Below are 17,498 nucleotides of genomic sequence, written 5' to 3' on the forward strand. Positions count from 1 at the left end.
GAAAAAAGTAATCAGTAATTAATTACTGATTACTTCCCCAAAAAAGTAATCCCGTTACTTTACTGATTACTTATTTTCAAAAGTAATTAATTGCTTAGTTACTTAGTTACTTTTTAAAAACACGATTTACAACCTGAATAGGTGATAAAGTGATAGATCTTTCAGCCCAATTCTACTTTTTCTACATAATCCATCATACAAAATGTAATCAAATGGAAAAGTCTCTTTTTTAAAACTTGTTTTATTAGTTTTAATCTTTTAACTTTATGCATCGAGCAAAAAATGTAATTATATGCAACATTCTCTGACTGGAAGAAATTTGTTTAATATTTAAACCTATTTTCTGCACATTCCAGCACATAAAATAAATAAATAAATATATGTATATATATATATATATATATATATATATATATATATATATATATATATATTTGTGTTTACACTCACTCTTTGAGATGCAAGTAAAGCACAGCAGAAAATAAATAACATCAAAGACTCAGCGGTCCTGTTGCTCTATTTTCACCTGTAAAGCAGGAGTAGGGCAGGTGGAGGTTTACCCTGGTGCAGGTGTGCCGCAGCGGTCAGTGGAAGAATCCGCGAGTTTCTCTGTGAGTTTCCCATTACGTGGTAGCGCACTCAGTGCTTGCTTGGAAGTTTAGGAGTTTTTTTGCTGTAAAAAGAAGTTTTCTTCCCACGCACAACGGATGCTAATGTTTTTGTCACTTTTTATGGAATCAAACTCAAAGTAAGGTCAGTACTTCCACGCTTTAAACGCTGCACGCTCACATTCTCTCCCGCACTCGATATATTATCCATTGTTGCTCTGCACACAGCTGTTGTCACAAACGTCGCACTTGCTTACGTCACTGTCATGAGACATTCTCGCAAAAAATCACGGTTTTAGTAACGCAGCGTTCCTACGGGAAAGTAACGGTAATCTAATTACCGTTTTTGCAATAGTAATCCCTTACTTTACTCGTTACCTGAAAAAAGTAATCGGATTACAGAAACTGAGAAAACCACTGATAAAGGTATCAGTTTAAAAGGTATACATTGCCCCGTCCTTCAGTTATCGCATAAGAACATTTTCAGAAAACTTGACCTCTGACTTTTACCTTGAGGTTGAGAAAAATCATAATTACTTCTTTCTTGAGTTATCACATTCACAAGATTTACAGAAACCTAAAAAGTGCTTCAGTAAATATATTGTTATTGTGCAGGAGCATCACAAGCATTTAAGTTTTTGAGAAAAACATGTCAAATTGTGAATGTGAGTATGAGCACACAGAAAGGAGATGATAGTGGACATGAACAAGAAGAAGAGGCCTCGCCAGCCGCTGTTTATCCAGGAGAATGAAGTGGAGAGGGTGAGCAGCTTTTGGCACCTCAGCTTTCACATCAGTGAGGACCTCACTTGGACACTGAACACCACACAGCTGGTCAAGAAGGCTCAGCAGCGGCTGTATTTCCTGAGGAGGCTGAGGAAATTTGGTATGTTGGCCAAGATCCTCAGCAGCTTCTACAGCTGCACTGTGGAGAGCACATTGACCAGCCGCATCACTGCATGGTATGGCAGAACTACTGCTATGGATCGCAAACGCCTGCAGAGAGTGATAACAACTGCGGAGAAGATCATCAGGACTCTGCTGCCCTCTCTGCAGAGCATCTACCATCGCAGAGTCCAGAGGAGACCTGCCTCCACCCACAAAGACCCCACACACCCTCAACACGAACTGTTCACACTTCTGCCCTCGAGACGAAGGTTTAGAAGTGTGAAATCCAGAATGTCCCGACTCAACAACTCCTTCAGCCCCACTGCTATCAGACTCCTGAACAGCTGACGTAACTCAACTGCAATTTGCACAACAGGGGACGTTGCACACTAAGTTCATTTTGCACATTAAGCTCCTTTGTACATCCATCTACATTGACATCTGCATACCTCACTTGTCTACACTTATTTTTGTACTTGTGTTTTTATCTTTCGTTATTTTTATCCTTATTTTTATCTTTATTTATCTTCATATTTTTTCTTATTTTTATACTTATTTTTATCTTGTTCCTTTAACCCTTACCCTAACTTGGCATTTGCGTATGGACAGGAAAGGAAGAATTTCATTGCACAGAGAAATGCTATTTCTTCTGTATACATGACAATAAACACTCTGAATCTTGAATCTTTGAACAACTCGCTCGAGGAAATGACACACAGTCAGGATTTCTTTGATTCTTTATTTAACGTGAAACATTGCCAGCTTGGGGAAAAAACACAGGGTGATCCTGAGATTTAAGGAACAAACAGCAGCTTCAGATAAGACTTTCTGGTAGCTGAGATCAGCACCGTGTTAAGGACAAACACTTTGACCAGACTTTTGTGCGTGTACATTTTTATCCACAAAGTTCTTAAAAGGGTGCAAAACCCATCAGAGTATGGATGACATGTAACAGTAAAAGACACAGAATTTTAGGTTAGATTTAAGATTTCCAACAAAGACATAACACAGCCACAAAAATAAAAGGGTTAAAGTATTTAACAAAAAAATCAAAATGATCTTTAAAAACAGCTGTTTGTATCAAGTTATGTCACATTTTCTCAAATAAAATTAATATAATAAAGTAAAATAGACATTAATTCAAATAAAAAATTAAGTATAAAATATAAGAAAATGTTTGGTTTGTAGTGCCACCTTTTGTGTAGGAACACATGAGTAAAAATGTCATTGATCCAGCGTTGATGAGTCATATCAAGAAGTCAAAGCCTTTATGCCTTAGACTTTATGGACGCAGCTTTTTGTCGTTAATTTCTGAACTCTTGTGCTGCTTTTCCCTAACTCAGTAAGCCGTTGTAGAAATGACAAAATAAAGTAAATAGTGCACAGCGTGCGGTTGCTTTTTGTTACCCACTGATCACCGGTTACAAGTTGACTTCTTAAATTAATCTGTTTTTATTATTATATCAAACGTCATGTATCTGTTTTTGTCTCATCTCTCGTGCAAATTTCAGACAGGTGCTTTAAAAGCTTCACCTCAATGCCGTGACCCGGATTCGAACCGGGGTTGCTGCGGCCACAACGCAGAGTACTAACCACTATACGATCACGGCTGGTCAGCTGCAGACTGAAAGTCCATGTAGTCAGTCACCTCCAATCCACAGGAGTCCATTTTAAACCCACTAAGCAGGACTGTACATTTTAAGTTTGACACGCTTAGGTCGTATCAACATTAGAACTACAAACATTTCGTGCTTTTCACTGCCAGTTACAGTCTGGATCTTGCTTTTTTTTTCTTATTTCACCGTAAAAACTGGAATCTGCGTGTAACAGCTGACCTGCACGATGTGCAGAAGAGCACCAAAATGTATTTACGGTCAGACCACACGAGGTCCCTGTGTTAATGCAGATACTGTTACTGTGCCACGTGCGTAAATGTGCGCACCGTAGACACAGAGTTTGAGATCGATATGAAGGAAAAAACACAATAAAGATTGCAGATGATTATTTTCTGACCAGCCGTGATCGTATAGTGGTTAGTACTCTGCGTTGTGGCCGCAGCAACCCCGGTTCGAATCCGGGTCACGGCAGAGTGGATATGATTTCATTTTGGGGAGCTTCACACTTTAAGTGGTGACTAGTTGTTTGTGTGCGTTTCCATTTTTTGTCTTTTGTTCTCTTCTCACTCTACGTCCTGAGTACTGAGTCAGGATGTAGAGTGAGCACTCAGTACAGGTGTTTTGAGGCAACGAGTTTCCAAACATTTTTTAAGTTCTGGGAACTGATTAGACAAACCGTGGGTAACACAGGAAGTCAAAGCTGTCCTCAATATGAAGAAGAAGGCTTTCAGGAGCAAGTGAAGGAGGAGATGAAAGCAGCACAGCGGGAGGTGAAACGCTGCCTGAGGGAAGCAAAGGACACCTACAGGAGGAAGGTGGAGCAGAAGTTGGAGAGGAACAATATGAGGGAGGTCTGGAATGGTGTGAAAACCATCACAGGCCACAACACCAAGAAAAGCACAGTGGGGGGGACTGTGGAGAAGGCAAACGAACTCAACAACTTCTTCAACAGGTTTGACCAGCCCACAACCCCCCCACCCTCACCCTCACCTTTACTACAGAGTCCTCTCCCCACTGTCCTACCTCCCTCGCTTCCCCCCCTTCCTGACACCATGACACCCCCCTCCTCCAATCCCTCTCTCAGCAGCAAGACATCTCCCCCCCTCCCCTCCTCCCAAACATCTCCCAGTGTCACAGTGGATCAGGTCAGGAGACAACTGAGGAAGCTTCGCCCCAGGAAGGCAGCAGACCCAGACAAGGTGTGTCCTAGGATGCTAAAGGCGTGTGCTGCTGAACTTGGGGAGCCTCTACAACGAGTCTTCAATCTCAGTCTGCGACTGGGGAGAGTGCCCGCCCTATGGAAGACATCCTGCATCGTCCCGGTCCCCAAAAGGAACCGGCCCAATGAGCTGAATGACTTCCGACCGGTGGCACTGACGTCACATCTTATGAAGACTCTAGAGCGGCTCTTCCTCAACCTCCTCCGACCACAGGTGCAACATGCCCAGGACCCACTACAGTTTGCATACAAGGCGGGTGTCGGAGTGGAGGATGCCATCCTGTACCTCCTACACAGAGCCCACTCACACCTGGATGGGGGAAAAGGCACGGTCAGGATCCTGTTTCTTGACTTTTCCAGTGCCTTTAATACCATCCGGCCCTGTATGCTTCAGGAAAAACTGAACAGGATGGAGGTGGACCCCATGTACCGCCGTTACGTATTTAAAATACAAAATATGAGTAACTGTATTCCGTTACAGTTACCGTTTAAAAGGGTGGTATTCAGAATACAGTTACTTTGTTGAAATAAATGGATTACACTGCGGTACTTTCCTGTTTCATTTTGTCGCGGGTCAGGACTGTTTGGGTTTTGTTTGACAGCTACGTTCTGTTGTTCCAGGCGGCAGCGTTACGGTTGCCATGGTTACAGGGCGACGCTCTCTCTCTCTCTGCGACTGTGTGTTTCCTGGGTGAGAGAGCGCCTTTTCGTTGTTGTGCTAAGCTAACAGGCAGAATGCTACAAGCATAGCTCTAAAGAATGTAGCATCATGGGCAGTGTAGTCCGTGTTGCAGAGAGAATGGACTGCCATACACGTTATGGGTCTGTGAGCGCGAGGAGGGAGAAAAAGGGGAGTGGAAAGGTACGAGTTGTCATCGAGGAAAAACGGGAGCTGGAAACATGTAAATATAATAATAACCACTGCAGCCAAGAAGAGTGCCTGACGAGCCCAGTTGTAAGTAAGCTATTAAGACTCGACTGTACACCGTGTTCGTGTTTTCCTCCGAAAACAATAAGTTCCGTTGGAGCAGTCTTTCAACGCCTCTCTCTGTCTGTCGCAAGAAAAGTTGACCCACACAACAAAGTAAAGCTATTTTTCGGCTACCAGCCGACAGGGACCCCGCCGTATTAGTCAGAGGTCCCTTTACTACAGTTCGGAGTCGCGGACCTTCAGTAATAGTAATAAATCACACAGCAATAGTACATTCACGTTGTTGTAAAAAGCATGATAATATATTAAGTAATCCAAAGTATTCAGAATACGTTACTGTCATTGAGTAACGTAACGGAATACGTTACAGAATACATTTTGGGGCATGTATTCTGTAATGGAATACATTTTAAAAGTAACCTTCCCAACACTGCGACTACCTCACCGACAGACCACAGTACGTCAGGCTGAAGGACATCACGTCTGACACTGTGGTCAGCAGCACAGGAGCACCACAGGGAACTGTGCTGTCCCCTCTTCTCTTCACCCTGTACACCTCTGACTTCTGCTACAACTCTGAATTATGCCATATTCAGAAGTTTGCAGATGACACAGCCATCATGGGGTGTATCTGGGATGATCAGGAAGAGGAGTACAGAAGTCTGGTGAGGAACTTTGTCGCATGGAGTCACACAAACCACCTGCAACTCAACACCTCAAAGACTAAGGAACTGGTTGTGGACTTCGGGAGGTCCAGAGAAGGTCCACTGCCGGTTCAGGTAGAGGGGGAGGAGGTGGAGGTGGTCAACAAGTACAAGTACCTCGGGCTGTGGGTGGACAATAAACTGGACTGGTCATGCAACACAGAGCACCTGTATAAAAAAGCCCAAAGCCGACTGTACTTCCTCAGGAGGCTGAGGTCTTTTAACATCTGCAGGAAGCTCCTGAGGATGTTTTACCAGTCGGTGGTTGCTGGAGTACTTTTCTATGCTGTGGTGTGCTGGGGGAGCAGCACAGCAAAGAAGGACTCATGCAGGCTAGAGAAACTGATCAGGAAGGCTAGCTCTGTGGTCGGCATGAAGCTGGACACTCTGGTGACAGTGGCAGAGAAAAGGACATTAAAGAAACTGCTGGGCATCCTCTGCACACGGCCATTAACAACCAGAAGAGTCTGTTCAGTGACAGGTTGCTTCTCCCCAAGACAAGAACTAACAGACTTAAAAACTCCTTTGTCCCACACGCCATCAGACTGTTTAACTCCTCTCTGGAGGGGAGAGGGAGGGGAAACAGGAGGACAAAGGAGGGGGGAACAACTAAGCTGTAGTGCCTCTTCACCTCACTGTGCAATACTTTTGTAAATAGTCAACAGTGCAATAGACTCAATACTTGAAATGTGCAATTCACTTGTATTTTTATTTTTATTCCTATTTATTCTATTTACCCCCTTCGTATATTTTATTTATATTTGTCTCTGTATTATATATGTGTGTGTATGTGTGTGTGTGTGTGTATATATATATATATATATATATATATATATATATATACAGTGGGGCAAAAAAGTATTTAGTCAGCCACCGATTGTGCAAGTTCCCCCACCTAAAATGATGACAGAGGTCAGTAATTTGCACCAGAGGTACACTTCAACTATGAGAGACAGAATGTGAAAAAAAAAAATCCATGAATCCACATGGTAGGATTTGTAAAGAATTTATTCGTAAACCAGGGTGGAAAATAAGTATTTGGTCAATAACAAAAATACAACTCAATACTTTGTAACATAACCTTTGTTGGCAATAACAGAGGTCAAACGTTTACTATAGGTCTTTACCAGGTTTGCACACACAGTAGCTGGTATTTTGGCCCATTCCTCCATGCAGATCTTCTCGAGAGCAGTGATGTTTTGGGGCTGTCGCCGAGCAACACGGACTTTCAACTCCCGCCACAGATTTTCTATGGGGTTGAGGTCTGGAGACTGGCTAGGCCACTCCAGGACTTTCAAATGCTTCTTACGGAGCCACTCCTTTGTTGCCCGGGCGGTGTGTTTTGGATCATTGTCATATTGGAAGACCCAGCCTCGTTTCATCTTCAAAGTTCTCACTGATGGAAGGAGGTTCTGGCTCAAAATCTCACGATACATGGCCCCATTCATTCTGTCCTTAACACGGATCAGTCGTCCTGTCCCCTTGGCAGAAAAACAGCCCCATAGCATGATGTTTCCACCCCCATGCTTCACAGTAGGTATGGTGTTCTTGGGATGCAAGTCAGTATTCTTCTTCCTCCAAACACGACGAGTTGAGTTTATACCAAAAAGTTCTACTTTGGTTTCATCTGACCACATGACATTCTCCCAATCCTCTGCTGTATCATCCATGTGCTCTCTGGCAAACTTCAGACGGGCCTGGACATGCACTGGCTTCAGCAGCGGAACACGTCTGGCACTGCGGGATTTGATTCCCTGCCGTTGTAGTGTGTTACTGATGGTGACCTTTGTTACTTTGGTCCCAGCTCTCTGCAGGTCATTCACCAGGTCCCCCCGTGTGGTTCTGGGATCTTTGCTCACCGTTCTCATGATCATTTCGACCCCACGGGATGAGATCTTGCGTGGAGCCCCAGATCGAGGGAGATTATCAGTGGTCTTATATGTCTTCCATTTTCTGATGATTGCTCCCACAGTTGATTTTTTCACACCAAGCTGCTTGCCTATTGTAGATTCACTCTTCCCAGTCTGGTGCAGGTCTACAATACTTTTCCTGGTGTCCTTCCAAAGCTCTTTGGTCTTGGCCATGGCGGAGTTTGGAGTCTGACTGTTTGAGGTTGTGGACAGGTGTCTTTTATACAGATGATGAGTTCAAACAGGTGCCATTCATACAGGTAACGAGTGAGGGACAGAAAAGCTTCTTACAGAAGACGTTACAGGTCTGCGAGAGCCAGAGATTTTCCTTGTTTGAGGTGACCAAATACTTATTTTCCACCCTGATTTACAAATAAATTCTTTACAAATCCTACCATGTGGATTCATGGATTTTTTTTTCACATTCTGTCTCTCACAGTTGAAGTGTACCTCTGGTGCAAATTACTGACCTCTGTCATCATTTTAAGTGGGGGAACTTGCACAATCGGTGGCTGACTAAATACTTTTTTGCCCCACTGTATATATAATATTCTGTAACTGTAACTTCTGTCGGTGCTGTGCTTTTTGGAAATTGAATTTCCCAGAGGAACCCACCCGAGGGATTAATAAAGTTCTATCTTATCTTAGACTGTAACATCAGCGCTGTGGTCGGCATGAAGCTGGACACTCTGGTGACAGTGGCAGAGAAAAGGACATTAAAGAAACTGCTGGACATTATGAACAATGCTGGGCATCCTCTGCACACGGCCATAAACAACCAGAGGAGTCTGTTCAGTGACAGGTTGCTTCTCCCCAAGACAAGAACTAACAGACTTAAAAACTCCTTTGTCCCACACGCCATCAGACTGTTTAACTCCTCTCTGGAGGGGAGAGGGAGGGGAAACAGGAGGACAAAGGAGGGGGGAACAACTAAGCTGTAGTGCCTCTTCACCTCACTGTACAATACCTTTTGTGCAATACTTTTTGTAAATAGTCAACAGTGCAATAGACTCAATACTTGAAATGTGCAATTCACTTGTATTTTTATTTTTTATTCCTATTTATTCTATTTATCCCCTTCGTATATTTTATTTATATTTGTCTCTGTATTTATATATGTGTGTGTGTGTGTGTGTGTGTGTGTGTGTGTATATATATATATATATATATATATATATATATATATATATATATATAACAATTCTGTAACTGTAACTTCGGTCGTTGCTGTGCTTTTTTTGGAAGTCGAATTTCCCAGAGGAACCCACCCGAGGGATTAATAAAGTTCTATCTTATCTTATCTTATCTTATCTTATTTTATGGCTTTACCGCCCTCTTGTGGCAAGATGTGATCATGTGTTTCCTTTGCTGAATTATTTGTCACTTAATGCCTTTAGGCTGCACCGATTGACTGATTGTCCACCTGCTCCAACTCCTTATGAAACACGTGTGTAATTGAATAATGATTGAAACTCTAATCATTATTCTGATGACAGTACAAAACTTGACTTTTACCTCGAGGTTGAGGAAAATTCTAGTTGTTTCTTTCTTGCGTTGTCACATTTACAAGAATTACAGAAATCTAAAAAGTGTTCCAGTAAATATGTTGTTATACTGCAAGAGCATCACAAGCATTCAACATGAAACCTTCCCAGCTTGGGGAAAAAACACAGGTGATCCTGAGATTTAATGAAGAAACAGCAGCTTCAGATAAGACTTTCTGGTAGCTGAGATCAGCACCGTGTTAAGCACGAACACTTTGACCAGACTTTGTGCGTGTACATTTTTATCCACAAAGTTGTTGAAAGGATGCAAAACCCATCAGAGTATGGATGACATGTAACAGTAAAAGACACTGAATTAAAACAAATGTGATTGAACAGAAGATTTCCAACAAAGACATAACACAGCCACAAAAATAAAAGGGTTAAAGTATTTTAAAAGATTCAAAATTAAGATAAAAACAACTATTTGTATCAAGTTATGTCACATTTTCTCAAAAACAATAAAAGTAATAAAGTAAAATAGTTATTCAAATAAAAAAATTAAGTATAAAATATAAGAAAATGTTTGGTTTGTAGTGCCACCTTTTGTGTAGGAACACATGAGTAAAAATGTCATTGATCCAGCGTTGATGAGTCATATCAAGAAGTCAAAGCCTTTATGCCTTAGACTTTATGGACGCAGCTTTTTGTCGTTAATTTCTGAACTCGTGTGCTGCTTTTCCCTAACTCAGTAAGCCGTTGTAGAAATGACAAAATAAAGTAAATAGTGCACAGCGTGCGGTTGCTTTTTGTTACCCACTGATCACCGGTTACAAGTTGACTTCTTAAATTAATCTGTTTTTATTATTATATCAAACGTCATGTATCTGTTTTTGTCTCATCTCTCGTGCAAATTTCAGACAGGTGCTTTAAAAGCTTCACCTCAATGCCGTGACCCGGATTCGAACCGGGGTTGCTGCGGCCACAACGCAGAGTACTAACCACTATACGATCACGGCTGGTCAGAAAATGATCATCTGCAATCTTTATTGTGTTTTTTCCTTCATATCGATCTCAAACTCTGTGTCTACGGTGCGCACATTTACGCACGTGGCACAGTAACAGTATCTGCATTAACACAGGGACCTCGCGTGGTCTGACCGTAAATACATTTTGGTGCTCTTCTGCACATCATGCAGGTCAGATGTAACATGCAGATTCCAGTTTTTATGGTGAAGTAAGAAAAAAAGAAGCAAGATCCAGACTGTAACTGGCAGTGAAAAGCACGAAATGTTTGTAGTTCTAATGTTGATACGACCTAAAAGTGTCAAACTTAAAATGTACAGTCCTGCTTAGTGGGTTTAAAATGGACTCCTGTGGATTGGAGGTGACTGACTACATGGACTTTCAGTCTGCAGCTGACCAGCCGTGATCGTATAGTGGTTAGTACTCTGCGTTGTGGCCGCAGCAACCCCGGTTCGAATCTGGGTCACGGCATTGAGGTGAAGCTTTTAAAGCACCTGTCTGAAATTTGCACGAGAGATGAGACAAAAACAGATACATGACGTTTGATATAATAATAAAAACAGATTAATTTAAGAAGTCAACTTGTAACCGGTGATCAGTGGGTAACAAAAAGCAACCGCACGCTGTGCACTATTTACTTTATTTTGTCATTTCTACAACGGCTTACTGAGTTAGGGAAAAGCAGCACAAGAGTTCAGAAATTAACGACAAAAAGCTGCGTCCATAAAGTCTAAGGCATAAAGGCTTTGACTTCTTGATATGACTCATCAACGCTGGATCAATGACATTTTTACTCAAGTGTTCCTACACAAAAGGTGGCACTACAAACCAAACATTTTCTTATATTTTATACTTAATTTTTTTATTTGAATAACTATTTTACTTTATTACTTTTATTGTTTTTGAGAAAATGTGACATAACTTGATACAAATAGTTGTTTTTATCTTAATTTTGAATTTTTAAAAATACTTTAACCCTTTTATTTTTGTGGCTGTGTTATGTCTTTGTTGGAAATCTTCTGTTCAATCACATTTGTTTTAATTCAGTGTCTTTTACTGTTACATGTCATCCATACTCTGATGGGTTTTGCATCCTTTCAACAACTTTGTGGATAAAAATGTACACGCACAAAAGTCTGGTCAAAGTGTTCGTGCTTAACACGGTGCTGATCTCAGCTACCAGAAAGTCTTATCTGAAGCTGCTGTTTCTTCATTAAATCTCAGGATCACCTGTGTTTTTTCCCCAAGCTGGGAAGGTTTCATGTTGAATGCTTGTGATGCTCTTGCAGTATAACAACATATTTACTGGAACACTTTTTAGATTTCTGTAATTCTTGTAAATGTGACAACGCAAGAAAGAAACAACTAGAATTTTCCTCAACCTCGAGGTAAAAGTCAAGTTTTGTACTGTCATCAGAATAATGATTAGAGTTTCAATCATTATTCAATTACACACGTGTTTCATAAGGAGTTGGAGCAGGTGGACAATCAGTCAATCGGTGCAGCCTAAAGGCATTAAGTGACAAATAATTCAGCAAAGGAAACACATGATCACATCTTGCCACAAGAGGGCGGTAAAGGCATAAAATAAGATAAGATAAGATAAGATAGAACTTTATTAATCCCTCGGGTGGGTTCCTCTGGGAAATTCGACTTCCAAAAAAAGCACAGCAACGACCGAAGTTACAGTTACAGAATTGTTATATATATATATATATATATATATATATATATATATATATATATATATATATATATATATATATATATATATATATATATATACACACACACACATATATATAAATACAGAGACAAATATAAATAAAATATACAAAGGGGATAAATAGAATAAATAGGAATAAAAAATAAAAATACAAGTGAATTGCACATTTCAAGTATTGAGTCTATTGCACTGTTGACTATTTACAAAAAGTATTGCACAAAAGGTATTGTACAGTGAGGTGAAGAGGCACTACAGCTTAGTTGTTCCCCCCTCCTTTGTCCTCCTGTTTCCCCTCCCTCTCCCCTCCAGAGAGGAGTTAAACAGTCTGATGGCGTGTGGGACAAAGGAGTTTTTAAGTCTGTTAGTTCTTGTCTTGGGGAGAAGCAACCTGTCACTGAACAGACTCCTCTGGTTGTTTATGACCGTGTGCAGAGGATGCCCAGCATTGTTCATAATGTCCAGCAGTTTCTTTAGTGTCCTTTTCTCTGCCACTGTCACCAGAGTGTCCAGCTTCATGCCGACCACAGCGCTGATGTTACAGTCTAAGATAAGATAGAACTTTATTAATCCCTCGGGTGGGTTCCTCTGGGAAATTCAATTTCCAAAAAGCACAGCACCGACAGAAGTTACAGAATATTATATATATATATATATATATATATATATATATATATATATATATATATATATATATATATATACACACACACACACACATACACACACATATATAATACAGAGACAAATATAAATAAAATATACAAAGGGGATAAATAGAATAAATAGGAATAAAAATAAAAATACAAGTGAATTGCACATTTCAAGTATTGAGTCTATTGCACTGTTGACTATTTACAAAAGTATTGCACAGTGAGGTGAAGAGGCACTACAGCTTAGTTGTTCCCCCCTCCTTTGTCCTCCTGTTTCCCCTCCCTCTCCCCTCCAGAGAGGAGTTAAACAGTTTGATGGCGTGTGGGACAAAGGAGTTTTTAAGTCTGTTAGTTCTTGTCTTGGGGAGAAGCAACCTGTCACTGAACAGACTCTTCTGGTTGTTTATGGCCGTGTGCAGAGGATGCCCAGCAGTTTCTTTAATGTCCTTTTCTCTGCCACTGTCACCAGAGTGTCCAGCTTCATGCCGACCACAGAGCCAGCCTTCCTGATCAGTTTCTCTAGCCTGCATGAGTCCTTCTTTGCTGTGCTGCTCCCCCAGCACACCACAGCATAGAAAAGTACTCCAGCAACCACCGACTGGTAAAACATCCTCAGGAGCTTCCTGCAGATGTTAAAAGACCTCAGCCTCCTGAGGAAGTACAGTCGGCTTTGGGCTTTTTTATACAGGTGCTCTGTGTTGCATGACCAGTCCAGTTTATTGTCCACCCACAGCCCGAGGTACTTGTACTTGTTGACCACCTCCACCTCCTCCCCCTCTACCTGAACCGGCAGTGGACCTTCTCTGGACCTCCCGAAGTCCACAACCAGTTCCTTAGTCTTTGAGGTGTTGAGTTGCAGGTGGTTTGTGTGACTCCATGCGACAAAGTTCCTCACCAGACTTCTGTACTCCTCTTCCTGATCATCCCAGATACACCCCATGATGGCTGTGTCGTCTGCAAACTTCTGAATGTGGCATAATTCAGAGTTGTAGCAGAAGTCAGAGGTGTACAGGGTGAAGAGAAGAGGGGACAGCACAGTTCCCTGTGGTGCTCCTGTGCTGCTGACCACAGTGTCAGACGTGATGTCCTTCAGCCTGACGTACTGTGGTCTGTCGGTGAGGTAGTCGGAGATCCAAGCCACCAGGCAGGGGTCCACCTCCATCCTGTTCAGTTTTTCCTGAAGCATACAGGGCCGGATGGTATTAAAGGCACTGGAAAAGTCAAGAAACAGGATCCTGACCGTTCCTTTTCCCCCATCCAGGTGTGAGTGGGCTCTGTGTAGGAGGTACAGGATGGCATCCTCCACTCCGACACCCGCCTTGTATGCAAACTATAGTGGGTCCTGGGCATGCTGCACCTGTGGTCGGAGGAGGTTGAGGAAGAGCCGCTCTAGAGTCTTCATAAGATGTGACGTCAGTGCCACCGGTCGGAAGTCATTCAGCTCATTGGGCCGGTTCCTTTTGGGGACCGGGACGATGCAGGATGTCTTCCATAGGGCGGGCACTCTCCCCAGTCGCAGACTGAGGTTGAAGACTCGTTGTAGCGGCTCCCCAAGTTCAGCAGCACACGCCTTTAGCATCCTAGGACACACCTTGTCTGGGCCTGCTGCCTTCCTGGGGCGAAGCTTCCTCAGTTGTCTCCTGACCTGATCCACTGTGACACTGGGAGATGTTTGGGAGGAGGGGAGGGGGGGAGATGTCTTGCTGCTGAGAGAGGGATTGGAGGAGGGGGGTGTCATGGTGTCAGGAAGGGGGGGAAGCGAGGGAGGTAGGACAGTGGGGAGAGGACTCTGTAGTAAAGGTGAGGGTGAGGGTGGGGGGGTTGTGGGCTGGTCAAACCTGTTGAAGAAGTTGTTGAGTTCGTTTGCCTTCTCCACAGTCCCCCCCACTGTGCTTTTCTTGGTGTTGTGGCCTGTGATGGTTTTCACACCATTCCAGACCTCCCTCATATTGTTCCTCTCCAACTTCTGCTCCACCTTCCTCCTGTAGGTGTCCTTTGCTTCCCTCAGGCAGCGTTTCACCTCCCGCTGTGCTGCTTTCATCTCCTCCTTCACTTGCTCCTGAAAGCCTTCTTCTTCATATTGAGGACAGCTTTGACTTCCTGTGTTACCCACGGTTTGTCTAATCAGTTCCCAGAACTTAAAAAATGTTTGGAAACTCGTTGCCTCAAAACACCTGTACTGAGTGCTCACTCTACATCCTGACTCAGTACTCAGGACGTAGAGTGAGAAGAGAACAAAAGACAAAAAATGGAAACGCACACAAACAACTAGTCACCACTTAAAGTGTGAAGCTCCCCAAAATGAAATCATATCCACTCTGCCGTGACCCGGATTCGAACCGGGGTTGCTGCGGCCACAACGCAGAGTACTAACCACTATACGATCACGGCTGGTCAGAAAATGATCATCTGCAATCTTTATTGTGTTTTTTCCTTCATATCGATCTCAAACTCTGTGTCTACGGTGCGCACATTTACGCACGTGGCACAGTAACAGTATCTGCATTAACACAGGGACCTCGCGTGGTCTGACCGTAAATACATTTTGGTGCTCTTCTGCACATCGTGCAGGTCAGCTGTTACACGCAGATTCCAGTTTTTACGGTGAAATAAGAAAAAAAAAGCAAGATCCAGACTGTAACTGGCAGTGAAAAGCACGAAATGTTTGTAGTTCTAATGTTGATACGACCTAAGCGTGTCAAACTTAAAACGTACAGTCCTGCTTAGTGGGTTTAAAATGGACTCCTGTGGATTGGAGGTGACTGACTACATGGACTTTCAGTCTGCAGCTGACCAGCCGTGATCGTATAGTGGTTAGTACTCTGCGTTGTGGCCGCAGCAACCCCGGTTCGAATCCGGGTCACGGCATTGAGGTGAAGCTTTTAAAGCACCTGTCTGAAATTTGCACGAGAGATGAGACAAAAACAGATACATGACGTTTGATATAATAATAAAAACAGATTAATTTAAGAAGTCAACTTGTAACCGGTGATCAGTGGGTAACAAAAAGCAACCGCACGCTGTGCACTATTTACTTTATTTTGTCATTTCTACAACGGCTTACTGAGTTAGGGAAAAGCAGCACAAGAGTTCAGAAATTAACGACAAAAAGCTGCGTCCATAAAGTCTAAGGCATAAAGGCTTTGACTTCTTGATATGACTCATCAACGCTGGATCAATGACATTTTTACTCAAGTGTTCCTACACAAAAGGTGGCACTACAAACCAAACATTTTCTTATATTTTATACTTAATTTTTTTATTTGAATAACTATTTTACTTTATTACTTTTATTGTTTTTGAGAAAATGTGACATAACTTGATACAAATAGTTGTTTTTATCTTAATTTTGAATCTTTTAAAATACTTTAACCCTTTTATTTTTGTGGCTGTGTTATGTCTTTGTTGGAAATCTTCTGTTCAATCACATTTGTTTTAATTCAGTGTCTTTTACTGTTACATGTCATCCATACTCTGATGGGTTTTGCATCCTTTCAACAACTTTGTGGATAAAAATGTACACGCACAAAGTCTGGTCAAAGTGTTCGTGCTTAACACGGTGCTGATCTCAGCTACCAGAAAGTCTTATCTGAAGCTGCTGTTTCTTCATTAAATCTCAGGATCACCTGTGTTTTTTCCCCAAGCTGGGAAGGTTTCATGTTGAATGCTTGTGATGCTCTTGCAGTATAACAACATATTTACTGGAGCACTTTTTAGATTTCTGTAATTCTTGTAAATGTGACAACGCAAGAAAGAAACAACTAGAATTTTCCTCAACCTCGAGGTAAAAGTCAAGTTTTGTACTGTCATCAGAATAATGTTTGGAAACTTGTTGCCTCAAAAAACCAGTACTGAGTACTCACTCTACTGAGCCGGTGTCCTACACTGGCTCTCGAGGCCTGGAGTTCCCTGCCCCTGCTTTAAAGAGAAGAAGCAAGAAGCACAAACCTCCAAACAGGAAGTGGTGAAAGGTGTTCCACATGTCTTGCAGGGCTTCTGGGAATTTCCTCCTCACGCCCTCTTGAACATGTCCTCTCAGAGTCTGAGCAGACTCTCCACCAGTGTCACAAAGACCCTTTTGGATCGAGTCTTCAAAACTCTCACAGCAATGGAGAAAAGGCCGTCTTCTCCCGCTCCATCAGAAACGACACAGTCCAGACCATCCTGACAAAAATCTGAGAGAAATATCCACAAGAAACTCTCCTCAACAACATTGCAAACTTTGCACCAGTTCTGCTCACTACAATCAGACTATCAGACGGGCATCTGTGCCACCCTCCTGGGAAGAGCTGATGAGAGCCCCAATCAAGGGGTCACCCAGCAGCCACGGAGCAGAAGCCAGAGGGGGCTGCAGTGATGTGCCCGCGGTGTGCAGTGATGTGCCCGCGGGCTCTGCCGGAAGTCAGCTGTGCCAGAGTAGACCGAGCCCCAGCCCCAGAGCCCGCAGAAGGGGCCCGACCCACCCCGATAGCTAACTGAGAACAGGGGTGTGTGAAGACCCCATAACTCCCTCCGTCTAGCGCAGTGTTGCTGCACGCTGTTCTAAAGCAGCGGTCCCCAACCCCCGGGCCTCGGACCGGTACTGGTCCGTGAGTCGTTTGGTACCGGGCCACGAGAGTTGAGGCTCAGGTGTGAAATGTATGGTTTTCAGGGTTTTTATCGGTTTTCACCGTTATTTTGTTATCGTTTTGATCGTTAACTCGGTTTTCCTGGGTCTTTTCACGTGTGTTATGAAT

General features: G+C 42.7%; 1 protein-coding gene across 1 annotated transcript; it reads left to right on the forward strand.

Annotated features, from left to right (window-relative positions):
• Positions 1-3,642: 3,642 nt before the first annotated feature.
• LOC309698208 (uncharacterized protein) lies at positions 3,643-16,941 on the forward strand (the record flags this gene model as incomplete). Its single annotated transcript, XM_082520508.1, has 3 exons — positions 3,643-4,571; positions 14,024-14,097; positions 16,754-16,941. The coding sequence occupies exons 1-3, from the start codon at positions 3,862-3,864 to the stop codon at positions 16,939-16,941; spliced, it is 972 nt and encodes a 323-aa protein (XP_082376634.1). The 5' UTR covers positions 3,643-3,861.
• Positions 16,942-17,498: the final 557 nt, after the last annotated feature.

This window comes from Aulonocara stuartgranti (assembly GCF_965226115.1).
Source record: "Aulonocara stuartgranti genome assembly, chromosome: 22".
NCBI classification, from domain to species: domain Eukaryota; kingdom Metazoa; phylum Chordata; class Actinopteri; order Cichliformes; family Cichlidae; genus Aulonocara; species Aulonocara stuartgranti.